Below are 26,059 nucleotides of genomic sequence, written 5' to 3'. Positions count from 1 at the left end.
TCTACATCATTATCCTCTCTTTTGCCTCAGTTGGACTATAAATGCAGACACCGAGCCAGTAGCCACCTACTATCGAAGCTTGATCACTCTAGCAAAGCCTTCTTAGATTGTTAAAGGTCTGAGCATATTAAAGTGCTTCAAGATAACTTTGTCAAATTCAGAACTTCTGCATATGACCCCTTATACTTTCAGTAGACAAACTCTAAATTACTTTAAACAGCAACAGGGAGAGAGAAACAAAATAAAGGTGACAATTGCGAGTAAAAAACTCAAATAGTGACCAGGGAATTTCACTGTAAGATGTAGGACTTCCATGGAAGGGGCTTGTCAAGTTCACATTCATCTCTCACAGCTGGAAAAGCTTGTCCTGCTCTAAATAAATTCAATAGCTCTTCTCAATATACCCCTGGAGAAAGACTGCATTGGCCTTTGCAAGAACTGTATTAAATGTTTAATTTTTCTATCTAAAGCTACAGCTTGTAAATCAAATACTGACCAATAATACCTCAGACTTCAAAAAGTATAGGCTGAAGTGTTACGTAGTGATGTAGGTAGATATAGTACTTTGGTATACTACTAATATACTAATAAATAAATCATAACTAACTAGTTTTGCAGCTATCAGCTAGTTTAATGTTTGTCGCCATAGATTTAGAAGGACTTTCTAAAATTAATGCCATTTCGTTATGGTATTTCATTGAAATTGCTATCAAATAGTGACATTTTAGTATTGTGACATCCCAAATTACATTTACAGAAAAAACTAATAACTTCACAGATAACTTACACAGAGTTTCAATTATAGCATAGCGTCTTTGCAGCATTTCACTTTATCTCAAGCTAGCATCTTGATGTAGGCTTTCAAGCTCAACAAGGAGTTTTACTTTCAACAAATATGTTTCCAAGTAACATTCTCCTCTGAACTTCACAGCATTACACAACAGGTTTCACTTATAGTTTGGCCTGTTTCGACAGGCAGAACCCTGTGGCGATGATAATCAAGATGTTTCTTGTGTTGTTTTTCTTCCTTTATAAACACAATTACGAAAAGCTAGCCCTCCGTGGTGCGCAAATTTAAGAATCGCAGGAGAGACTGAAGGTTTTCTCAGTCCCAGAAAGGGTGTCGCTACGGGGATTTAACCTTTAATCTAGTTTATCGTGAAAGCTTGAGCCCGTCACTGCTGGCGGAGTGCGTTCATTCACTGGGTGCTACTGCCAATTAAACATCCCAAGAAAAGAGTTTGAACTGAATTTAGATGCTGCTGACTTCTGAGTGTATTCTGCATTTTTTTTTTTTTTCTAAAAACTCTCTTACACTCATTGGCATACAGGTATAAGTATGCTTTCTGTTATGTAAAAAGTTAATCCCTTTGGTTAAACACAGTTGAAAAAAGCATAATTTGAAAGTACTGCAAATATTACTTAAGCCAAGTCAAGCAACTCCATCAAGACCAGACCCAAAAGACAGACAATCCAGGACAATGGATGATTAAAGCATTTAAACAGAGCTTAAACTGTAATAATAACCAACGACAACCGTTACACGATCTGAAACCAAACCTTGTGAAGAGCCATGCGCCTCTGTGTGCTGAGGTTATAGATTCAGAGGGAGCTACTTTACTTACAAACAGATATTTCCGCTATAAATCAGATACGCTCTAAGTAAGACAAATAACTCTTCCATGCTCTTTATGCTGTGCAGACACCATCCAATTTAACTTGAGATACTTCAAAGTGACTGGAACGTTGACTCGAACGTGCCCGCTTGGGTGAAGGAAGGAATGGAAAAATCTGCAGCCAGCCACAGCGCTGGTCAAGCCATCAGCGGCAGTAGGATATGCAGGATTTGTATTGTACACTCAAATGTAAATATCCTATTCATACAAAGCAAGACGATCTTTAATGGCTGGCTTCCAGATGAGATCATGTTTAATCAGACAAATGCAATGGAAGTCAGAATGCAGAACTGAGCGATAATTAATCACAATTCATTTATAATGGAGCTGATAATGTGCTCTTAGACAACGTGCAGCAGCTGTGGATGATTAATTTGAACATTAACTGTGAAATGAACATTTTACCCAAGAATGCAAGATTATGTGGTAATTATAGCAAAATATACTGAACAAAATTATAAAAGCAACACTTTTGTTTTTGCCCCCATTTTTTATGAGCTGAACTCAAAGATCTAAGACTTTTTCTATGTACACAAAAGGCCTATTTCTCTCAAATATTGTTCACAAATGTATCTAAATCTCTGTTAGTGAGTACTTAGTCTCGCGTAGAGAATGTATGTCAGCTTTCATTGGCCAAGGCCCACCCATGAGGCCGTTTGACCGACATGTCAAGCAACCAGTCATTCCTGAAGCGTTTCCACTTTTGTGTGCCATGTGCCATTGTTGTGCTATTCATCCACGACCATCACGAAGTCTGCTGAGTTAAAGGTCTCTCATTATATATCCTAATGCTCAAAAAAATCCTTACTCATCACCGCCAACTAGTATAACCTACAGAAAGAGTCAAGGAATGAGCTGGCAAACAAAATTAACTTTATTTTTTTTGGGTGCACTGTAATTATTCAAGTCAAAGCAATGAATAAAGTACCCTATTTAATGCTCTTCTGGGACTAGGTTGAAAACTTGACGTACAGTAATAGACGCAATCACACCCATAGAAGTTAGGCCCTTCAACAATTCAAAATCTATTTTGTTTGGGATCAAATCCCAGCCCAAGTTTCATTACAAAAACACTCTGAAAATACCACTCTATTGGCCCTTGACGATATCAGCAGAAGACACCGAGGATGCAAACTGGATAAACCGAAGAATTTCAAGGTCAGTGCAGTGTGGTTGGAAAGAAACCACTCTGTTTTTAAGCTCCATTTGAGCATGGGCATCACTAAGCAACGGCCAATGGAAACATGTCCTCTTGGGCTTGTGAGACCAAAGTCGTCTTCTCTTTTCTTAACAAAACTTGTTTTTTGGCTAATTGCCTTTTGAAGCTAGGAGCAAGATGTGATTACATTTCAATCTAAGCTCATGATTTCCAGAGGTCTCTGTTTTTTCTCATGTCAAGCCATTACTGTGCAATTAAAGATAGATTTCGCCAGCAAACATTTGAGGGCAGGAGACTGCCAATTCATCTTACTACAGACAACCAGTATTAATCACAGAGACAATTAACACACCCACATGCATACACAAACACAAACCGTTCCCCAGACACAGCGCACAGGAAAGATGCCTTTCCCAGACACATTAAGCTTACGTGTCATTTAGGGCTGGAAAGTAGATGCTACAAGCAACAGATTATGTCATTTTATGGCAATCTGCAAACAATACGTACATTAAAATCCACATCTGCGGATCTCTTCATCAGTGGGTCTTGTAATAAATGTGAAAAGTGCTTCGACAGTCTATGCTATGAACTGGTAATGCTGTAATATGACACAAAATGCTTTAAGATGTGACTCGAGACAGTACAATCAATTTCTGTCCATAACGGACAAACTGCATTAACAGGACGCAGCTTGATGGAGTGACTTCCATTACTGCATTAGATGTTTGGATGATGTACTTCCTGATCTTTAGAAATGCGAGCGAGCCAGAGCCTGGCCTAGCGGTGTGCAAGTGACAAGCTCAGCTCTTCTTCTAGTATTAAAGAAAAGAAAGGATGATACAAATAATTATTTTATGTTATAGCCAATAAAAGATGAATGAAATTCTATACCAATTTAAAAAAAATAATTCTTTTTTTTTTTTTAAATCGATATATGAGACTGTGACCAAGATGACTAAGTTCAATGGGTTTAGACTTTCTACCAAAACATTTCAATTGTTTGCGCTCTAAGACACAGGAGGATCATGGGAAATTGTTCAAAACATCTTGTGTAATGTTGAACCTCACCACAAGGTTCAACAAAATCAATCACAGTCAGTGACAGACCAGCACAACTGAGCGTTTCCAAACAGTTCCTTTATTTAAGCCCTTGATGAGAAGATGGAAACTTTGAAGTTTTTGTGTTTGTCTCTCTGATGAGAACCCCTGAGATGGGCCTCAAACTTTTATAGCAGTCAATCACGCAAAAGCAAACATCTTCGATAAGCCGAAAAGGGTCCGCATCATTTAAAATGGTTTTGATTAGACATGTTGACATTTTCATCATGTTGGCAGTCAAGCCGGTGGGCTACATCTGGCGGTCCAAACTCCTTATAAGAATCTACTTATTGATTATGAAAGGATCCCCACCAAGTCATCAAGGGCGTTTCTTCAGTGCTAAGTTTGTTATTCTTTAGACACTCTATCTAAACCTACTTTCAGACCCAGCAAGAGTAAAGAGTCATTGACTAATAGAACTTCATTAATCTGAGATATTCAGTAGATGTGAGAATGTTGAATTACACTTAATAGTGCCGGCAGGATCTGTGGCCAATCTGTCAAAAAGACACATGGATTCTCTCAAAAGCTAAATTTCCTTTGAGACCCAAAAATAAACCTCCACTAACTCCCCCATCCAGGAAAGGAAGACCCCACTCTGCCTGACGTCCCACTGGGCAAAGCAAACAGTGCGTGAGTTCAAGAGTGAGGGAAAACATCCCGTAGTTCCGTTTACTCAAGATCAATGCCCTGCAACCTACACAATAGACAAAAGTGGTTCTTTATCTGGAGAAATGTCTGACTGGACATCTTTTCACAGTAAAAGTTTCCATTTGGTTTTATGACCGGTATTATTACTAATACTAAGTGTGAGAAGAGTGAAAATTGGCAGGCTAAGCCTAATAAAGGCCTGTTCTTCGGGGTTCAGGACAAACAGTGGATGTTGGTATAGTATCCGATAGGGATGTCGAAAGAAAGTCAACACTAAAATAATACAAATGTAACAATCGAAAGTCAAGCTAGACTTGGTTTGAATATGTATGGGCAAATCAACCGCAATGCAAATAATGGTGTGTCTATAACGAATATTACAACAATCTCCAGGATGAGCACAAAGAATTCAATCACTGTTTACTTCATTTTTTTTAAATCTTTGATCTATTGTCTTCCTTGTTATAATGCTTGTCATTTGTTTCTGTTATCTTTATTGTATTACTGAGTGTTTTTTTAAAAATATTTAAAAAATTAAAAAATAAACCCTCAGAACAACTTTTTTCCTTTAATGAGTTATACGATATTATAATGGGCTAAATATAGTATTCTTTATTTAGTTTTTACAATAAAATAAACTAAATAATAATGTGTGACAATACTATTTAAAATTAAATGGTAGGCAGGCCTAGTATTAAATACAACTACAATTATTTTATAGTAAACTTAAAAATAAAATACCAATTTTTACTACTACATTCTTTGTTTGCCTCTTTAAGAAGAATCGCTTTATGTATTCCCCAATTGTAAGTTGCTTTGGATAAAATAGTCTAAAAAAGTAAAATGAAAATTGTCATTAATCACTTACCCTCATGTTGTTCCAGACCCGTAATAGCTCAGTTCATCTTCGGAACACAATCAAAGATATTTTGGATAAAAACCTGGAGGCTTGAGACTGTCCCATGAACTGCCAAGTAAATAACAGTGTAATGGCCCATAAAACGTATGAAAAGTCGTCGTCAGTAAACTCCATCTGCCATCAAATGTGCAATCTGGGTTATATAAAGTGACGGGAACACTTTTTGTAAGCGAAGAAAACAAAAATAACAACTTTATTCAATAATTCCTTTGTTAACTGTCTCCTCTGTGTCACTCCATATCACCGTACTGCATATGCTCGTGTCACCCGCACCACAAGGATGTGCTGTTTCTACGTGTATTTAGCTTCGATCTGAAAGAAAACAGCTCATCCTTGTGGCACATACACAAATGCACTGTCAAAACTTTTTTTTTTTCAGCATTTTTTATTTTGGTCACTGTGCAGTTAATTGTAGCATGGGGTCCTTATGTGCACCCCGGTCTATAGGATCATGTGACATTGAAGAAAGAAAAAAATTATTCATAAATATATTACAACAGAAAACAGTTATTTTAAACTGTTAATAGTATTTAACTATTACCGTTTTTATTTTATTTATTTATTTTTATTAAAGAAATGCCTTCTTGGTGAGCAGAAATTAAAAATCTTTCCAACCCGAAACTTTTGTATGGTATTGTACATATATTAAACACTCTTATATACAAGAGAAGGTTTAATTATTATTTAGGTTCTTTTTTCGCTCTCTTTTCAAAACTGGTATCAAGACTTGTATTAGACTTGTACAAGACTAGTATTAATGTGGACTGCTAAAATTACAATATCCTGACAGCCGTAATCCTGACTGTCCCATAAAATACCCCACAAATGCTCTTCCCTGCCATATTCCTGTTGATGTCAGCGTTAGATACAGTACTGTATGTTTGTATGCATTACAGTGATGACACAAGAGATAACTTGGAAGTAGGACAACATGAACGTCGTTCCAAAAGCAATGACTCAACCTCCAAGATGTTCTTTGCGATCACTCACAGCCAAAGGAAGCCTCTGTGACAGCTGTTGGATTTGATTTGCTCTCTTTCTACTCTCATTTCTACCTAAATTAACAAATCTAAAAAAAGAACAGACATCTCAGTGCAGGCAGTCTTCGTCTCCTCAGAGACGGATATTAGTATCGCAGATCACAGACTGAAAAAAGAAGTTTGATGTCAGCTGGATGTTGAAAGATGGAAAACTGATGACAAACAGCAAGTGTTGCTTTAGACGTTCAGATGTGTCCTCCATGGGACCAATTAACAACTTCTCTGTGCCAGGCTGAGAGAAGACACATGCAGACAGCCAGCAAGAGGGCTCTAAATCTGGATTGTCATTGATTATTCAACGCTTACAGATATGGCGCATTTAAGAAAAAATAAGTTAAGAATGCAAATCAAAGATATAACTCACCCAAAAATAAAAATTCTGTCATCATTTACCCTAAAGCTGTTCCAAACCTGTATGAAATTCTTTCTTCTGTTGAACACGAGATACTGTAAAGAATGCACTTTATATATTGACGTATGGGGAAAAAATACAATGGAATCAATGGCTACCGGCAACTGTTTGGTTACCAACATTCTTCAAACAATCTGTGTTTAACAGAAGAAAGAAATTTGATGGCAGGTGAGCAAAAGATGACAAATTGTTCATTTTTAGGTCAACTATCTCTTTAAATTATTTTAAAAGAATAACTTACCAATACAATTATAACATAGTCATCATACACTCACTCAATCTTCTCCTTTGCTATAGTTCATTCTCATTCGTCAATGATGTCAAACTTCACAGGATCTCGCATGTCTCATGACTGTCATGGTAAATTTGAATTTAATGCTAGTTGAATGAGATTTGAGAACAGTGACAAACGGAAAAATAACTTAAGTTTCAGCCTTTTTTTACACAAAGCCATCCTATGGATTTAGAGGACATGTGGACCTCTTTTATGATATTTTCATCATGCTTTTATTGGCCTTCAGAAACCACTGGCTTCCAAAAGAACAGCTAAACGTTTGTGACGAAACTGTTTATTGTGGAAGAAAGCAGTCAGACAAATATGGAAGACTTGAAGGTGGGCAAATGATGAGAGAAGTTTAATTTGGGGTTAAATTATCCATTTGAAGTAGTCAGACAATTCAAATCACAAATTATTTTTAAGAACATTGTGTTAATCAGACTATTCAGACTTTAGCTCATTTTCTAAAGCCTTTATTACTAAATACAAGAATCTATTCCTTCTATCCCCTTGATCTCTGTAAGAAACCAAATGGGCACTGCGCATCTGGCATGATGTCAGATATGGAAAACAGACGGCTCACATGCCCTAGTTTGCTTACACGAGGTTGGCAAAGTCATCTCTGGCTTGCAAAGCCGGCCACAGGATTGCTGAATCAAAGGTAATAGCAATGATAAGATCAGTGTAGAGAGAGGACTGTGGAACTGAACCCTTCGAGAAATGAAAGCTTTACTGAGTCGGAGCCAAAAACAACATCATTTGTTGACTTTGCATAAATGCATTAGAAGATTTGCGCAAATATTTAAAGATCTAAAAAGAGAAAGAAAGAGGGAAGGCTTGTTGGAGCGCTGAAAGTCTCAGTAAAATGATTTCCATTTCAGTAGCTCTATTGAATCACATGCTATGCTTATTTTAAATGCAGCAATGAAAAAAAAAAAAGATAGTTTCATATGATCTTTAAAATTCAATGCTTTTATATTACGGTAAAATTAATTTCCTTAATGTATTTTAAAAACATACATAATGGATAATTAATATACTAATACTATATTAAATAATTTAATTATTATTTTAATTTCAATATTTTTTATTTTCAACTTTTAAATGAAAATATAATTCAAAACTATCATATACATACAAGGAAAATCTATTTGTTTCCCAAAAACTGAAATGAAAACTATTATATAGGCCTACATACAGCAAAAATGTATAGATTTTTTAAAAACTGAAATTAAAACAAATTTACATATTGTAACAATTTAGCACATTTATATATAATGAACTTATAAAAACATGTTATATAACTCTATACTATGTATATTGTTTTTATTCTTAACGGTATAACAGTTTTTTTTTTAAACATTTCTCTCCAGAAATCAATTTAGATATTATATCTAAATATCATATTAATCATATGTCAAAAGATTAATCGGATCCAAAATAAAAGTATTTGTTTATATAATGTGTGTGTGTGTGTACGGTGTATATTTATTATGTATGTATATGAATACAGACTCTTACAGTATATATGTGTGTGTGTGTGTGTGTGTGTGTGTGTGCGTGCGTGCGTGTCTATTTATATATACAAAAAAATACACAGTACATACACATTATGTTAACTTATTTTGGATGCAATTAATCGTCAGACAGCACTAATAAAAATATAATTCCTCAATATTTTAATACATCACCCTTTTTTTTTTTTTTACATTTTTAAAACTGCAATCTTAATTAGAGAGAAAAATCATTAAATACCATAACAAATTTAATACCAGATTTTACATTTAACAAAAATATTACACATGAATATGTAAACCCGAAGAAAGATGAAGTATTACAAGCATGTCACATGCATGAAAACTGATCATCTAGAACAATAGAAACACCTAAAGCACCTAAATACACCCAAATAACGCTCTGGTCTCCAGCTGGTGTCGTCTCTCCCAGCACGTACATGTTTGCAGTGCTGATTAGATTGATTCTGACAGGTTGATACACAAAGGCACTGCATCTACTCTCTGCCTCCGAAAAAAAAAAAACAAAAAAAAAAAACACGAGCACTTCTTTGTTCATCTGAGCCAACAGGCAGCACAAGCGAGGCTTATTTCTCATCAGTGAGCGCTAATGGTGTGCACAGGCGGAAGAGTGAATAGAGACCACACAGATCTCCACAAAGCACAAAGCTTCTTGGCCAGGTCATGTCCCAGCTTCCTCTGCAGGCATAGAAGCTGCACAGGAGACACTAGAAGGTAGACCAAAGAAAAAAAGAGGCTTGCTTCATTTTTTTTTAAGTGCATTATAGCATCCTCTTTAGACGTTAGCAGCAGGGGGGTTTTGTGCTTCAAATGGATCAGACGCTTTACTGACACAGCACCCCCCACAATCCACAGGCTACTGCTAATCCTATTAAAATGAAGGCAGGCCGGCACAGGACAGGAACAACGCATTAGATCCATCAAGAACATTAGCTCTAAATCAAAACTCATGTCTCTGACCCTTAACAATCTAGTGAAATAAAAGGAAATGATTTGAGACCTGTGTGTAATGATGAAGACATAACATCAACATTTTGTTGAAAAGCGTCCAACTAAACATCCCCTGAAGCAAGAGCAAACTAACTCACATCCATCTTTCTGTTGGTAGAGCCAAGTTTTGTTGTTCATTCTTTTACAAGTTCACTCTCATCTGTAATGTCATTTCTGAGAGTGTTTGTAGTCACTGTGCTATTCTTTCAAATATTGCGACTACGATTTGAGCTGTGATATGATATAAGCTTAAAAAAAGTGACAAAAACCACACAGAAACTGCAGCTTTCATATTGAGAGAGAGAAAGAAAAAAAAATGTAAGAATGAAACCGAACCCAGCTGTTTTTGCATTTTCATTGAATTTGAACCTTTCTGAATGTGAATTCATGGTCTAATTTAGTTGTGACTTATGCATTTATTATTTAATCAATGTCAAAGTTGACTGAGAATTTAATAAAATGCTCATTTATTTATTCTAATATAATGCTGAATAACAACAATGCAAAGCTAAATGAAGTCAAATAATTTGACCAAACATGCAAAATAATAATAATAATAATTATTATTATTATTATTATTTATTATTCTTAGCATTCTTGGAGTGAAGAGTAAAACAGACACAGGTTGTAATTCACTTGTCAAAAAAGTTAATTTTTTTGTCCAGTTAAGTTACTTGTATTTTTAATGTACGCTTTTATTTATTTAAAGTCAAAGCTAAGTGCTAAATTAATAAAATGCTTATTTACTTATTGTAAAATATATTACTACATTCTTCTAACATGCAAAATAATAATAATACATTACTCATATTCCTAGTATCATTATTTGTTATTATTAAGATTATTTTATTTAAATATATATTATTCAGATATTTTAATTAATAAAAAATGAGTGTATATTTAATTTATTTTTTCAATTATTCATTTAATTTACTTTTTTTTAAATGATTATGTAACCCTAGTTTTCAGGGCAAAGGTAAGAGCAAGACCCGAGTAAGATGCATATACTTTATGCATGGGTATAATTCTACCTTAATAAGTGGCTAATGTGATTAGTTTGATAACTGAAGGGGGCAGGGAGAAGGCGGCCAAAATAATGAATCTAGAAAGATAATCTGTTGGGTTTTAATTAAATGACAGCCACAAAGACGCAGAGCGATTGTAGAGGTAGCCATGCACTCCTACAGCGTGTCCAGTAAAGTTAATCTTCACTGCTGTCTTCTACTGTGCAGTAAAGCTGCTGTACATATGGCCTCCCTCTTTCAGTGCTGATTACGGCCTGTCTGATTTAGGAGGCCAGAAAGGCCATCAGCTGTGACCAACAGCTCATTTTAGAGCCCCATGGGCAGCGATGGGTCAGGCCGCACTGGCCTGCAGCTCATTTCGGCCCACACATCACAAATGACAATCATCTGCCCTGGCAATCACAGAGAGAATCTGCTCCCTCAGAGAGCCAATAGAGTGGGACGACAGCCATCCAATCTCAGGCTGTTCTGACAGCGCTTCACTTCAGTAATCAAGCTGGAGGGACAGAGAGAGAGAGACAGAGGCCCCCTCTGCTTACCAAATGATTGAGAAGAGTCGGGAAAAACCTCGGCTTGCTCCCAATCCCAAGATTTCAGTCTAGACGCCATCTGGACAATGGACATGGTTATCAAGAAGCACCTGCATGGTTTAAGTACTTTAAAAAAGTAAAAACAATACACTTACAGTAAATATGATGCTAATAGTTTGATACCATGTCTGATGTCAAAGTAATTATTTCCAAATGATTAAAGCATATTTTTTGATCTTAAATTATTGAAAAGAAAGAGACACAGCTTTGATGTGATGTTTAATAGCTTTTCTAAATATAACATTCCTCTTATTATATCAGTTTCATATATATATATATATATATATATATATATATATACACACACACACACACACACACACACTGTTCTGAAGTTGTTTCTATGCACAGAACATTGAGAGAGACTAAACCTGATGCTTTAAAGTCATTCTAATTATATAATTGAGAAAGAACATTAAGAACATTTCAGGATGTACTTCTGCATTGGTATTTCTGTCAGACACACACTGAATGGTGATTTTCACTCAGTTTAAACCCCGGACACAGCAGGACTGCAGTAAATTGGAGGAATGGTTGGTCTGAGGTTACAGCCTTGAGAAAGTTCACCTTACGAGGTCATGGCCATAGTAATTGTTAGTCAGATTACTCAGTGGGAGACACCAAAACCCCCCACACACACGCCAACTACAGTAGAGCGGGTTGTGTTTAATAGTGTTGGTGGTTCATCAGAAGGCCGCTGACCCAGAACTCAGGGGTTAGAATACGTCACAGAGAGATTGGTCCAAGAGGAGTCTCTCAGAGAACAAAAACGTCTATACATTCCTCGACTTTTAACGATCCATTGCGAATCCAGTTGCTCCTGAGGGCAATGAGAACACGGTTTTACACTCCAGCAATTTATTAATAAAATGTGTATGGATTAAAGCATCGGCCAAATGCACAAATTCAAATGTAAAATTTTGTGCTGCACTGTTGGAAAATAATTTATTTAAATATTTAAGTGAAACAATGTATTAATTTAATTGTGATGTCTTTGAGCCAATGGGCCAATTTTAATAGTAAAATTTTAACATTATTTTTTAACTTAGTACACTAATCTATGAAAAAATATACATTAATATTTGAAAATAATTTTAATAGTAGCAATAAACAATATTTTCACCATTGATTAGTGTGGTGAAAAGTTCATTTATTAACTAGTTTTAATACTAGGGCTGGTTCTAATAATATTTGAGCTTCAAAGCTTTAGTAGTAATCAACACCGAATATTTGAAGCTTCGCCGGTAGGGGGATGAACATATTCTTCACTCTAACACCATGTCTACACCGGACGCGAGCGGCGCGGAAAAATACAATAGAACCGATTATTCGGTCTACACTGGATGCGGCGCGCGGCTGACAACTTCCCAACTGCTGCTGCATTCTATTTATGACATACTGACACAAATTTCAAATGATTTTCAATGGCCACTTTGTCACTAGTGTAGACAGAATTTAGCTGTTGTGGTGCGGCGACATGACAACTGTCACATTCGTAGCAGACACGGTGTAAAAAAGGCAGAAATCTGTGTATGTGTGTCTGTCTGTCTGTCTGTCTATTATGTTGAGAACTGTTCATCCAATCGACTTCACCAGGTGCCAGGTGTTCAAAAAATAAATACAAATATTAGAATCTTAAAATTGAAAATCTAATGCCAACACACCGAACAAATATTTCAATTATTTAATATTCTGGTCCAGCCCTACTATTTACAAAGTTCATTATTTTAATACTATTTATTTTGCATTAATCAAAAGTGCAATTCTTATAATATATGTAGCTGTTTTTTTTCTTTGCATATTTGTGATACTCACAATACCATAATAGAGAAAAGTATATGGGGAAAAAATACAAAAACTCCCCTGAGGTTGTCATTAAACATGCGATACAGCAGATCCTTTCTTAATTATGCTGTTTTTTTTTGAGTCCGTTTTATGGATGTCACTTACACTTTCGATTTATACAACTTAATGTTGCCTTTCCTAATAAAGTTACCAGCCAGCTGGTTACTGGTACAGTTACAACTGACTCACCAAAGCCAACTTAACTGCACATACCACTATAACACCATGTTCATTCTGGGCTCTGATTCCATCTATACACTCAGTAAATGACAGACTACTGTCACGGCATTATGAACTTAAAGCAAAAACATTTATACTGCTGTAAAGCGAATGCAGCTGTTTCAAAAGCAGCTTTAACTCAAATGGCACAGGTGGCTGTTCATATTGGTGTTTTATTTTATGACATCTCTACTCAAACCAAAAGATGAGGCAATACGTTTCCCCCATTCTGGATGTGCCAAAATACTCCCTGAAGTTATATGATTTAACCCACAGCTTGAAGTCTCTTAAACTCACAGGCCACTGGCACGCACTTGGAGAAGTTGTGCACTGTCTGTGCATAAAAATTGATGAGCCTCATTTTTAATCTTATCCCAAGAACTCTGACAAATGTTCTAAGTATAGGCCTAGAAGTCAACCATTTACAAGACTCGCATGGAGACACACTGCACTAATTAAAAAGAAAGAAAACACACCAGACTAACAAACAAAGTGCCTCTACAGTGAAGCACGAACACACATTCTGCTGGACCACAATATGCCAATGATCCAACACCTTCTCGCAAGAGACTCTTTGAGTCAATTGTATAATCACAGTCATCTGGAATGCTGATGTCTACATCACACTCCCCATGAATCGTCCTCAAACAAATGTACAGAAGAGGAGGAACACAAAAAGAAAAAAAGAAACACCCACAATGCCTTGCAAACATGACCATCTGGACTGAGCTGTTGGAAGATTAAAAGGGGGCCATGTAGGGGTGGTGTGAGCTGTAGAGTGTCTCTCGCTCTAATTTTTCTCTCTCCGAGATAATTACAGGGTGCCGCTGGGATGGATGGATTAAGGAGAGAGATGCTCTGAGTCTGGGTTGCCGCCCTTGGTTCTCGACATCACCACAGAGCCAAAGTGTGCGGTCGGATCCACAGGGTGGACACTCCAGCAGGGCCTGAGGAGAACAGAGCCAGACAGCACCACAAACCCAAACCAACAGCGCAGGCTATTTAAAGCGCACACCAGCTCATCCCTGCAGCCTCAGCTAAACAGGCTTGGAAACTAAACTACCAGCAGAACCACTCGGAAAATTGCTTAATGGAGAAGAATCATTGGGGAGGTTTAATATGACATTCAGTTCTTACAGTGTAGAGCTAAAAGCACCAGAGAGATGCTGCTTCGAAACATACTTGCGAAACATTTAAAGACAATATAGAAGCAGACTTTACAATATTCACATTCTTAAAGGCAATATGAACCATTATGCAAGATAAAGTAAATTATGTATACAGTACCTTATATATATATATATATATATATATATATATATATATATATTTTGTCTAATTTCTCCTTACACAACCAAGGTTGCACAGAAAGGAAAAAATTATTAACCAATACTATCATAGTCTACCATGGTCCACTTTTCACGTTCCAGACAAATCCCATAATGCATTATTTTCAGCTCCATATTCTTCTGCACTCTGAAAACTGCCACATTATAGAAGATGAATGCATTGCAAATGCCATTTCATGCCGTCTTCATAAGTACTTGTGGAGGAAGTACTCAAAACGTATCTGATTCTACTCGACATGCGAAAGGAAAAAAGAAAAATTACCCATTTTAGGAACTCATTCATCCAACTCAAAGCCTTCTTTTCCAAAACCACAAACCCCAAATAAGTACAGCCCGCGAGAACTTGAAACGGCAATGGGTTTGCCCTCAATTTCAGGTGAATGAAGATAATTCCTCATGCGCGTTCATCTATCAGGCCTCTGGACAGGTTCACAGCAGGCTACGGAGATGAGGCCATAACTCAGCCCTGGCATCTATCCACTCTTTTCTCCGTCTCTTCTCTGGGTGTGGGGATTATGGCATCACAGATATGAGCTCTACAAGTTATGGCCTCCACTCTGTGGCGCAGGTGTCAGGGTCGAGTGTGATTTGGAGATGAAGAGCAGATACAGAGAGCTCCCTAAGGACACACAGCACTAAAGTCAAGCTTACAGAGCGCCTAATAGACCTGAGTGATGGTATGTCACAACAGCATCAATGGTACACGGATTAGTGAGGAGGAAGCAGCTGAAGTTTTTAATGAGGAAGCAATAGAAAGTTTAGCTTCTTGTATTATTAGAGGCAATTTCCCTTTAGATTTACAATAACTGTCATTTCAAAAATGGATTTAGCAGTGCATCATGTATAAACCCACAAGAGATGCAGGAGCACTTTTTAAAGGCAACATATTTAGATCGGGAATATGTTTTTTCACTTATAATTCTGTTATAATCCTTAAGACAATAATTCCTTTTAAGAAATTCTTCCAACATGAAACATCCATAAGTTGCCTGAAAAAGGAACTAAATGTCATGCTTAAAAAGTGACGAGGCAATCCAGACATATACTGTAATGTTGATGTATAAGTCACGCTGCCTTTGCCATCAAAATTTCACATTTTTCATTTTTGGAATCTTTTTAGCCAGCATTTTGAAGAGAATGTTTTTTGCATTACTCTGGTCACAATATATATGTGCAGAAACCACTTTGCTAAGTGCTCCGTTTCCTGTCTCCACATTAAAAATCATAACCCCCATTCCTCAACGCTTTTATTATGCTCCAAAATCAAATGCCAACCTCCCATTTTTAAAAAAGCCCTTATACGACTAGGGATATCTGATAGTGCTCACTTAAATGTTACCAACTTTGGTCCTCACAAGCCTTTGGTTGAATAACAGAGGTCACTGCAGTGATTTAAGGTACCATTCTCATTTACATGTGTGATATCAGGACCAAACCAAAAAAAAAAAGGCTTCTCTACTGCTGCCACGTCACATCTGCTCTTTCTCAACGCAAATTAAAGTATAACTATAGCACAGGAGGCGTAAAACTTCCCAGAACTGGCCTGACACTCGTTTCTGTACTCTTTCCACCTCGGGGAACTCTGTGAGACAAAATGTCACTTATAGTTTTAAAGCTGCAGTCCGTAACTTTTGGAGCATTAGCGGTTAATAAACAGAACTGCATGCGTCTTGTGGACATTGTAGCCGGAGCTACTTCTCTCGGTTTATGTCTGACGAACGACGAAGGTATGGAGGTATTCCAAAAATCAGGTTATGTGACATACATACATATGTAGGGCTGCACAATAAACTGAATGCGATTGTCATCCGCATTTTGTTAGTTTAGCCAGTTCTGTAATCAGCAGTAAATCATCATCACCTGCTTTCAGATGGCGCAGCATTTACTACAACGAGCCATAGTTCACTGAAGTTACACCAAAAAACAAAACAAAAAAAACCTGATTTACGATTTCGATTCCATTTCAATTAATCGAAATACCGGAGTGAACATGGCTGTAAACGACTTTTGCAGATTATGCGAAGTTAATCTACGCATCTACGTCACGGCTCTCAGCCCGCCCTCTGTTCGTTGATTGGCCCGGCTGTTTCCAGACCGGTGGCAAACAGAAAGCTCTGACGCTGTATCAGACTGAGTACAGAAGCGAAATGAAATTGAGCGGAAGTAGGAAGTCTGACGTAGTCAGGCTACCGTAGTGATCCAGGATAAGCCAAAAACATGGTTTGGAAAATGGATTTCTGGTGTACTCCCTTATTATATACATTTTGTTAATTTTGAACACAAAAAAAGTTACAGGCTTTAAATGAAGCCTGCTACTAATCACAAACATGAGTCTTTTGAAAACAAGGCACTGCTTGACAAATCTACTCAGACTGCAGTTTACACAACAAAACCAAAACAGTGCACAATCTACAATACCTACTGTAACTGAAACTTTGGTTTTATTGCTCAGAGGATTCATACTTGCTCTAACTGCTATGAAGAAAATGACAGAAAAATGCATGTCTTGACAACCTGAGGAAAATGATAATTTGCCCATTTTTAAGATTCCACACATTTCTGAGATAGTCGGCCAGAAAGAAAACATGTTAAGCCTATATGGTTAGTAGGCTATAGCATAAGAATGTTGGTAGGCATCTAATTAAATTAATTAGTCACTGTAAATGTAGGAATCTAACCCTGGAGACACATTAATTCACAACTGGCGACAGTGGACGCTCTCGTCGCTCGCTTCCTCTCTGGATTATTGCTTCTCAACGGCGCGTGACTGTCGTGCAGCTCTAGGTTTCTTGAATGTTGTTATAACGTGCCCTAACGCCATTTAGGAAAATAAATGTGTCATCCCAGTGGGGTAGAGGGGTAAAAAGATTATGAAAAGCTACCGTTTTCCATATGAGAGAGTTGATGGAGATGTGGCTATTCCGTCCATTAGAAACAAGTGGCGGGACAACGTGAGATATTAGCCTACAACGCGTACTTGAATATTACTAAGGCAGCTAGAAGAGATTCATGCTATTTTCATGACATTCGAGTTGAGTCGGATTTTCTCATAACGTGATTCCATAACAAATTATTCCCATCATCTGGTTCTCTTTATCGAATCAAAATGATGACCGGTGCAGTCCGATTCAACAGTGACTAACTCTTATGAGCTGGTTCATCTCAGCTAATCAAAAACATACAAAGCGGCCAGTGCAGTCCTATTCCCCAAATACCGACTCTGTGATGAGTCGTTTGTTTTAGAGAATTAAGAACAAGTATGAATCAGTCGGAGTGGTTTTTGTTTTGATTTGACTCACTTACTTAACCGCAAATGAATGACCAATCCAAAACGAACCAAGACTAACTGTAGCCTAATAAACGTTCGTGAGACCTCAATTAATAGGTTTTAATAAGAAAATTTGCAGTTAAACATACATACAAGGATTGTATATTTTAAATATTAAACACCAGATGTTGCTTTAGTAGCCATTATTAAATACAGGCTACATTTAGTTCTCACTTATGCCGCCCCTTTTAGTTTTTAAAAAGTGTTAACACACACTTTTTAATATTATTTCTCATTTGTTAGCCTTCATCGTTTTAGTCGATACGCTTATATGATTCTCTCATTATTTTGGCAACAGACTACTGAGGGCAGTAAATGCATGCCAAACGAAAAGCATGCATCAAAAGTACTCAAAGTCTCATGAGGAACACAATTCCCATTCCTTAATATCACTATCGGACTCTAATTCTATATTGGCAGTCTCAGACACGCTCAGTTCCCCCGGGCTGACAATTCCCCGTTATAAATTAACAAGCAGAGTGCGATATTCTTAGGCATCATCACTTTCCCGACCATCACAAATACACAGCACGTGATTCGCGTCCTTGAGCGCATTACAAAAAAATAAAAAAATATAAAAATAACCACACACACACACACACATGCACAAGATTTAATGTTTAAAAGTTGCACGACTGGCTCTGTTTATCCGCTGTCAGTTGTCATGCTCGCGCCGCCATTCCACGCGCTGTCGCAACATGTAACAGAATGAAAAGAACAAAAGCCGCCGCCACTACATTCGGCTCAATGTTCTCCGGTTGCTACGAAACCGATGAACTCACTACAACGACCAAGAACGTGCAGATGTATCAGGTTCATTCCCTGGCATACCTGTCATCGTAGCAGAAATCGGCGTCCAGTGTGTTGACATACAGGAGCAGTGCCACGGCGCTGCACACCAACTCTGCGATCATCTCTCAAAAAGAAAAGAAGGAAAGGAAATGAAAGAGTAGAAGGATGATATTAAAGCCCTTCTTTGACTTCTCTCTTCGTCTTTGTCAAAATGCCTCTGTTAAAAAACAATATCCGAGTCCCCATCCTTGCAAAGTGTTGAAATGAATTATCCAGACATCCTCCTCTTAACCCATGTTATTTGCGGAGAGAATCCCGTAGGCTAGAGTGGATGATGCACATACAGTATTTACAGTACGCTCGACTGTGTTTAGACGTCCTTACACCGAGAGTGTTGAGATGATGCATAGTGGACGCCGAATAAATGTCGTGATTGAGCCGCGTGTGGTTAGTGGCTCCAGTGCGCGTGCGCACTACCCCTCCTCCTGGGTATGTATACACATACACACGGTCTGACTTAACCCTCTATTGCACGCATTCTGAAATGTTTACAAAATATTTGATTCACTTTTCGTGCAGATTTTTAGTCATGTAAATAGTTTTGAATAGCAATATTCCTTGGCTTTTGGCTCCCTTAGCACAGTTAATACCTTTAAATAAGGAAAACATGTGCTTTTTGATTAATTTGACCTTTTAACAGGTATGCAATCAAGATTTATCTTTTGTTATCTGTTATATTTGGTCTTACTGTATTTCTTATAATGATAGTTTGTTACATTTGATGTACTGCATATTTTGCACCGTTTAAATGTTATCATGGTTTGTGACAAGTCCGTTCAGGATGAATGATGATTTGTTATATGGACTTTAGTTTTACCATCTCTAATATGATAGTGCTTATCAGTATATTTCAAGGTCAATATAATATTTTAGCAGTCAAGGTAGATTGATATAATATATAGTAACATGCTATTAGTTTATGACACATAAGCATAAATGATTAACTAAATATATAGAAAACTAAAATATAGAAGCACCAAAATGCCTCAAGTGTTCTCACCATATGCACACTAATCAACAATTGAAGTGGGTCAAAACCTTTAATCAAAGTTGTCCTAAAACCAAAATGTGTTCTTGTCATAGATGCAAGGCATGTTTTTTGAGTGAAATAATTATTCACGTCTCAGATTTAATTTGCTGTGGTGTTAACATTAATTATTGAATCATGTCACAAATATAGCGGGCGTGAATTTAAAATGTGCTAAAAAAAATGCATGCTAGACAAGAAAGTGAAAATTCAAAAGGGAGTCATTTTGTGAATATGCAGTTGATCAGCAGACCATTAAGGCACAAAATGAATATTATGACGCGTTTTCGCACTTTGAATTTGAAGCCGATGTGTCCCATTGAAAGAAATGGTGTTCAAATCAATTGTTTTAGGTCTGCAGCCATAACCAACAGTTGTGAATACTGTTGATTTGTTTAGTTTATAACACTCAGTTCTTGTTAAAACCAGGTCAGTTATTATTAATAACATATTACAAAGGTCATAATGATAAAAATGTCAAGTCTACTGTATATACAGTACATGCAATCCTAAATGAGCTGAATTTTAAAACATCCAGCAGAGGGCCCACATCCAGGGAGAAATAAAATATATACAAATCAAGCAATTGTGTTTGGCAAAAGTGGGAAAAGTCAAAAGTCTTTTCAAATAAATTGCTCCAATAATCAGGTCTTCAACCTACACATATTTTTCATTTAGAAGAAGCCATACACTTTAGGCAGGCTTTATGGGTAATATACTGCTTTCTTCAAACAGCAGGGAGTATTTGGATCCCTTTGAAGGCTTGAGAAATTGAAGAAAAGAAACTGAGGAAGAGAGAAAGAATCAATCTTGTAGTTGCTGAGGACACAAAGAGTGCTCTATGGTCCAGTGAATATTGATGTAATTCTAGTTCAATAGTGAGACCCAGGCTACTTAGACAGTCTTCAATGTCGCTATTCACAGAACAGCAGGATGCTATGATGTAATCTGTTAGAGAACTGAAGGAATCACAGGAACTGACCCTCTGTCTCACTGTAACAGACTCTTGAAATTGTCTTATATAAGTAGGTGTACAGCTAGACAACCATTTGTTTTTTCTGACACTGTAATTACCATTTTGCTCCCTCCTAAATGCATGGCTTAATTTGAGATAATTCTGTGCACACAGCACTAAAAGAGTATTTTACATTTATAATGTTAGCTGTATTGTATTTCATTTCCACAAATTAAAAGTTTTCATAAAAGTTACAGTGGTATAATTCAGTATTCTCATTATTTTTTTTTTCTAAATTAGTAGGTTGTTTCCCAATTCATGCTTTTTGGGTATACCACATATAAGATCTGCAAACAATTTTTGTTTGCCTCCTGCAAGGGATATAGACAGAAACCTCAGAATTCCTCTCACTGTGATAATTCTACATAGATAAGGGCAGTATTTAAACTAAGACCCACAAATTTAGGCTTAGCACAGTCTGAAATCCCACAAAAACACTTTTAAAGCAGAATAAGTAAGCCTGAAGTACGTGGCACCCTCAAATTCATTTGCAGCACAGTGCCAGCTTCAAATTACACAGCAAACTTCACATTTGAATGTATAGATGGTTTGTTTGAGTTCACGATAAAGAGCTCAAACGCCTACATATTGTTTGCTTATGGGTAACACTTTAAGCTTATGAAGAATTATATACCATGTAAATTTGATGAAGGTTTAATGTAGCATGCTGAAATGTCATTACCTAAAGTAAAATATCAAATTCCTGTATATTAAATAGGTGTAATCCCTCTTGTAAATGTATTATTTGTACATGGCATTTGTCAATGTCAAATTTGTATGATTTTCTAATAATCTGTTTCCTGTGTGGGGAAAAACCTCCATTACTCTAAAGCGAACAGCCTGCTATTTACATATAGCTTTTAAACCCAGTTGCCTATAGTTTTTTATATTAACAACCAGCAATTTTTAATGCATTATATGCTTCATAAATATTTTCTGCAAATTTAAGAGAGCCCTTGATCTGTGGTTTACCATATATTGTTAGGACTGAGCCATTTTTGCAGTTCTGTTTCAATTTTTGGATTGTGGAATTTTTCAGTTTACAAATGCATTTAAAGGAATAGTTAATAAATGTATTCATTTAGCAGACACTTTTATGCAAAGCGACTTGTTCCCTGGGAATCAAACCCACAACCTTTTGTGCTGCTAATGCAATGCTCTACCACTGAGCCACAGGAACACTTAATAGTTTATCCAAAAAGGGACATAAGGTGAAAACATACTCACTTTTAGGCCATGCGAGATGTAGATTAGTTTCTTCATCAGAACAAAGTTGGATAAATGTAGCAAAATCACTTGCTCACCAATGGATCCTTTGTAGGGAATGGGTGACGTCAGAATGAGAGTTTTAAAAAGCTGATAAAAACATCCCAATAATCCACAAATTCTCCATGATTTACTACATCGACTGTGAGTGTGATATTGCTTTAATTCAACGTTTCAATAAACAAGAGTTTAATTTTAAGTACATTTTAGACACAGCATTGCCAGTTGGTTTGTGTATTTTTGCTCCACTAAAGAAAATAGTTGAATTTTATGACTACAAAATATTATTTCTTTTTCAAAGTTTGTATTTTCTTTGTACTTTTATATCCATCTCTTTTCAAAGCTTCACCCCCTCTGTGTCCATCTATGCCCTTGCAACTGTTATATTTAATGAATAACAGCCACGAGGGAGACCACAAGATCACATGTCTACAGTTAAAAACTTAAAGTTTTTTAAAGTTGCCTTCAGCCACATAAGTGACATTAAATCATTCTGCCTTGAAATGAAATGATAATGTAGGAGGATGGCGTGATGGATGAGAGAACCTGGGTGGCGTATTTGACACCGTAAGATAAGAATAAGTGACACTTGTGATTGATAACATTTGCTCCTTCATTATTCATTTATGGCTGCAGGTTTGGTAAGCTTGAAAGCACGGGCTGCAGTTGTACTTAATATTGCATTTCTGCTGTTTTTTTTTTTTTTTGTTTTAGTTTTTTTGTTATTAACTTCCCATCAGTGTTTGAAGAAATAGAAATTTGCCTGGGCAAAAAAATAAGCTGACCTTTAGCAAGACAATCTTTCAGACTCAGAAGTGCTGTATTCAGTAGAGTAGCAATTGAAAATGCAATTTCAGTAACCAGACCACTTAGGGAGAAGGGTTCTTTGTGCATAATTAAAGAGAGGCATTTATGAAAGAGAAAGTCATTCAATAACAAAAAGGTTGTAAGTCAGCCAGCTTGTGCTAAGAAAATCAACACGTACATTTCCTCTGCTTTTTGATTTTACATTTTGATTTCAACCATTATGCAGACCAACTAATAATGAATTTAAGGGAATAACTGCATACTGACCTTCAACAGAGGTAGGTTGGAAAGCCAAGCCCTTTTGTATGTCTTTCAATGATTAAACTCAAAATTGAATTTGACAGATCTGGAACGAATAAGTCACTGATGACTAACTTTCACATTTCCGGTCATATGTACGCATGATTTCAACTTTGGTAACCTTATCTGTGAAAAGAAGACGTTTTGCCAGTTCCCTACTGAGCAGCTATGGTCTCGAAGATGTGTGTGTGTTATGTGGGGTATGAATTAGTCTCTGTATTTGGAAAAGATCCACTGGTCTGCATTATGTGAGCTGGAGTGAAGTGTTTCGTGCCCATAAAGCACAAAGAATCGCTATTTCACGCTTGAGTACCTGCACCTGCACACATTCACGACACATCAGAAGTATTTAAGGTTATTTCCAGCAGAGATGGAAATCTAAGATTACTCACAGAAGTGCGATAAAGAATGAACGGATGAATGACACAGGCAACAGAAGACCGTAATACAAAATCTAACCCAGAACATCACTATAAAAACAACAGAAGTTTATAGATAACCTTTCTTCAGGCTTACATATACATGAATACATGGGTAAGGAAATTCCAGGGTGTAAAAGATTCCTGCTTGGTTGTATCAGGTAAAAGTTCCTACCTTTTGCAGCAGAATTTCCCATCTCTTCATTCTGTATGAATGTAGGAATGTGAGCATTTTTGTGGCTTTATTCACAAAAGTCGTAGACAGAAGGGGGTCAATGACTGTCATTAAGAGGCTTGGATGGAGGCCTGTTCCCCACAACCTGGCCCGTTCCAGCCGCCCATACTTTCTCTTCGCATTAAATGGCTTTCCCACATCTGATTTACATAATCAAATAACCCCTTTGCACAGTTTTTCCACACTCAGAACTCTCGAATCGCTCAAATAAACCTTTCCTACATTTCCTCACACATTTTTTCCCTCACATATCAGTCAAATATCCAAGTAGAGCATGTTTTAAAGTCAAATGTCTGGCATTCACAACCCATTTTATGACACATTTCCAACTCGAACAGGATGTTTATACAGGAATATGTATAAAAACGGAAAATAAAGCTAGTTTACGTTGATGAGAGTATCTTCGGTCTATGCACCACGAAGGTCTCCTATCGTATGCTTTAAGTGATTATCTCGAATCCATCGCATTTTAAGAATTTTCCCAGGTGTGGTTCAGCAGGCATGCTGACATTTGACCTCTCCATGTGCACAGATGGTGCGCTGCAGAATGCCTTCCAGTCACTGGCCGGGCACTCCATGTGCCTCATAGAAAAGTGGGTCAGCATGCTCGCTGGTGTTGACCTTCAAGTCTGGGACCGAGAGAGGGTGGCTACAAGACATTATAGAATAATTAACTCATCTAGATTTTATTTATAGGCTAGGATGGTTGCTAGGTTGTTGTTTGCAGGAAAGATCATAACAGTTTAAAAAGCCTATGAAATAAAAATGGGAGTTTTGTGACTTTTAGTACATTTTAAGTTTGCAGATTTGTATTGTTAAAATGCTGGTATATGTGTAGTGTATCTCTGTTTTACCTTCACCCAGAAATCCCTGTTTATATCTCTGCAAATGTTAGCCAGATGATGCAAATTGTGTCATTTTGTGTCATCCAGGGGATTTTTGACACCTCCAGGTCTTTTGGAACTAGAGATTGATATATTTTACTTTTGTATTTATTTAGGCATTTAGTATCAGAAATTTGAGGAACTGAATGCAATATAAGTGGCTTTGGATAAAGACCACATTTTTTGGGGGGAAAACATAAATATGAATATAATATAAATAATATAAAACATAAATATGTATTGCATATGCATTGGCATTTCATGTTTTTGCAAGGCTGTGACAGACTAAATGCTCTGTAAAGAAGCAAATTCTGTACTTCTATATTTCTAATCATTTGGTCATGTTTATCTATCTTGCATTAATCCGCCTCCACTTTTGAGTGCAAACATCTGCATCTAAAAAAATCTAAACTCTATCATAGAACCAAGTCAGGTTATGGCCAAACAATTTTTGTATGCTTGTCTCATAAATAAATGGCTGATTGATGGAGATGCATGTGATACAAGCATCTAAGATCGAATGGTGCCTCATTAAATAATATATTAGTGCAATAAATCTTAAACCATTAAACCTTATTATTACGGTAAAACATATAAAGGTTTTGACCATGCTCCTCCTTTTCGTAAACACAAGAAAAAGCAAAAGAATGTTTCTTGCATTAACTCACTTTTTTAGTTAATGTAGAGTTGTTTACTGTTGATGACGGGATAATTTCATAGGGCGTTAACGGCGACAACTGTCAATGTTTCATAATTCTCTCATAGCCAAGTACACTTCAAATTGTTGGATGAAAAAATGATTGACAGCTTTGGTGGCTGCGCATTACACTCAGCACCAAGGATCAATCAGATCTTCCCATCAATCATTTCTGCATATCCAGGGTTTTGCACCCTTTGAAATGTCGCTGACAACATGACACACTCCTCGACAGAGCGGCTACAGAGGTATGTGGGATGTTTCTAGACCCAAACCTTTTTGATGAAGGTTTTTACAACCAGCAGCGGAGCAGCGCTGGTTCTGATGAGCAGCATGCCATCATAAAGCCAAGAAGCATGTGATGAGATTCCCAGCAGATTGAAGCTAATGTGTCTGGCAGAGGATCCACATGGAAAGCTGAATCATCCTGTAGACCACAGA

The 26,059-nt window shown here is 36.9% G+C and overlaps 1 protein-coding gene across 1 annotated transcript in view; it reads right to left on the bottom strand.

The window, feature by feature from the left end:
• tmtc2b (transmembrane O-mannosyltransferase targeting cadherins 2b) overlaps nt 1-19,359 on the bottom strand; it is a 101,760-nt gene extending 82,401 nt beyond the window's left edge. The window contains exon 1 of the mRNA XM_052582628.1: nt 18,948-19,359. Coding sequence (XP_052438588.1) covers nt 18,948-19,030 — 83 coding nt within the window. The 5' untranslated portion in view covers nt 19,031-19,359. The remainder of the gene's footprint in view (nt 1-18,947) is intronic.
• Between the last annotated feature and the right edge of the window lie 6,700 nt (nt 19,360-26,059).

The sequence above is a fragment of the Carassius gibelio genome, chromosome B18 (genome assembly GCF_023724105.1).
Source record: "Carassius gibelio isolate Cgi1373 ecotype wild population from Czech Republic chromosome B18, carGib1.2-hapl.c, whole genome shotgun sequence".
In the NCBI taxonomy this organism is placed as follows: Eukaryota; Metazoa; Chordata; class Actinopteri; order Cypriniformes; family Cyprinidae; genus Carassius; species Carassius gibelio.
This window is presented reverse-complemented; position numbering and strand designations above follow the sequence as displayed.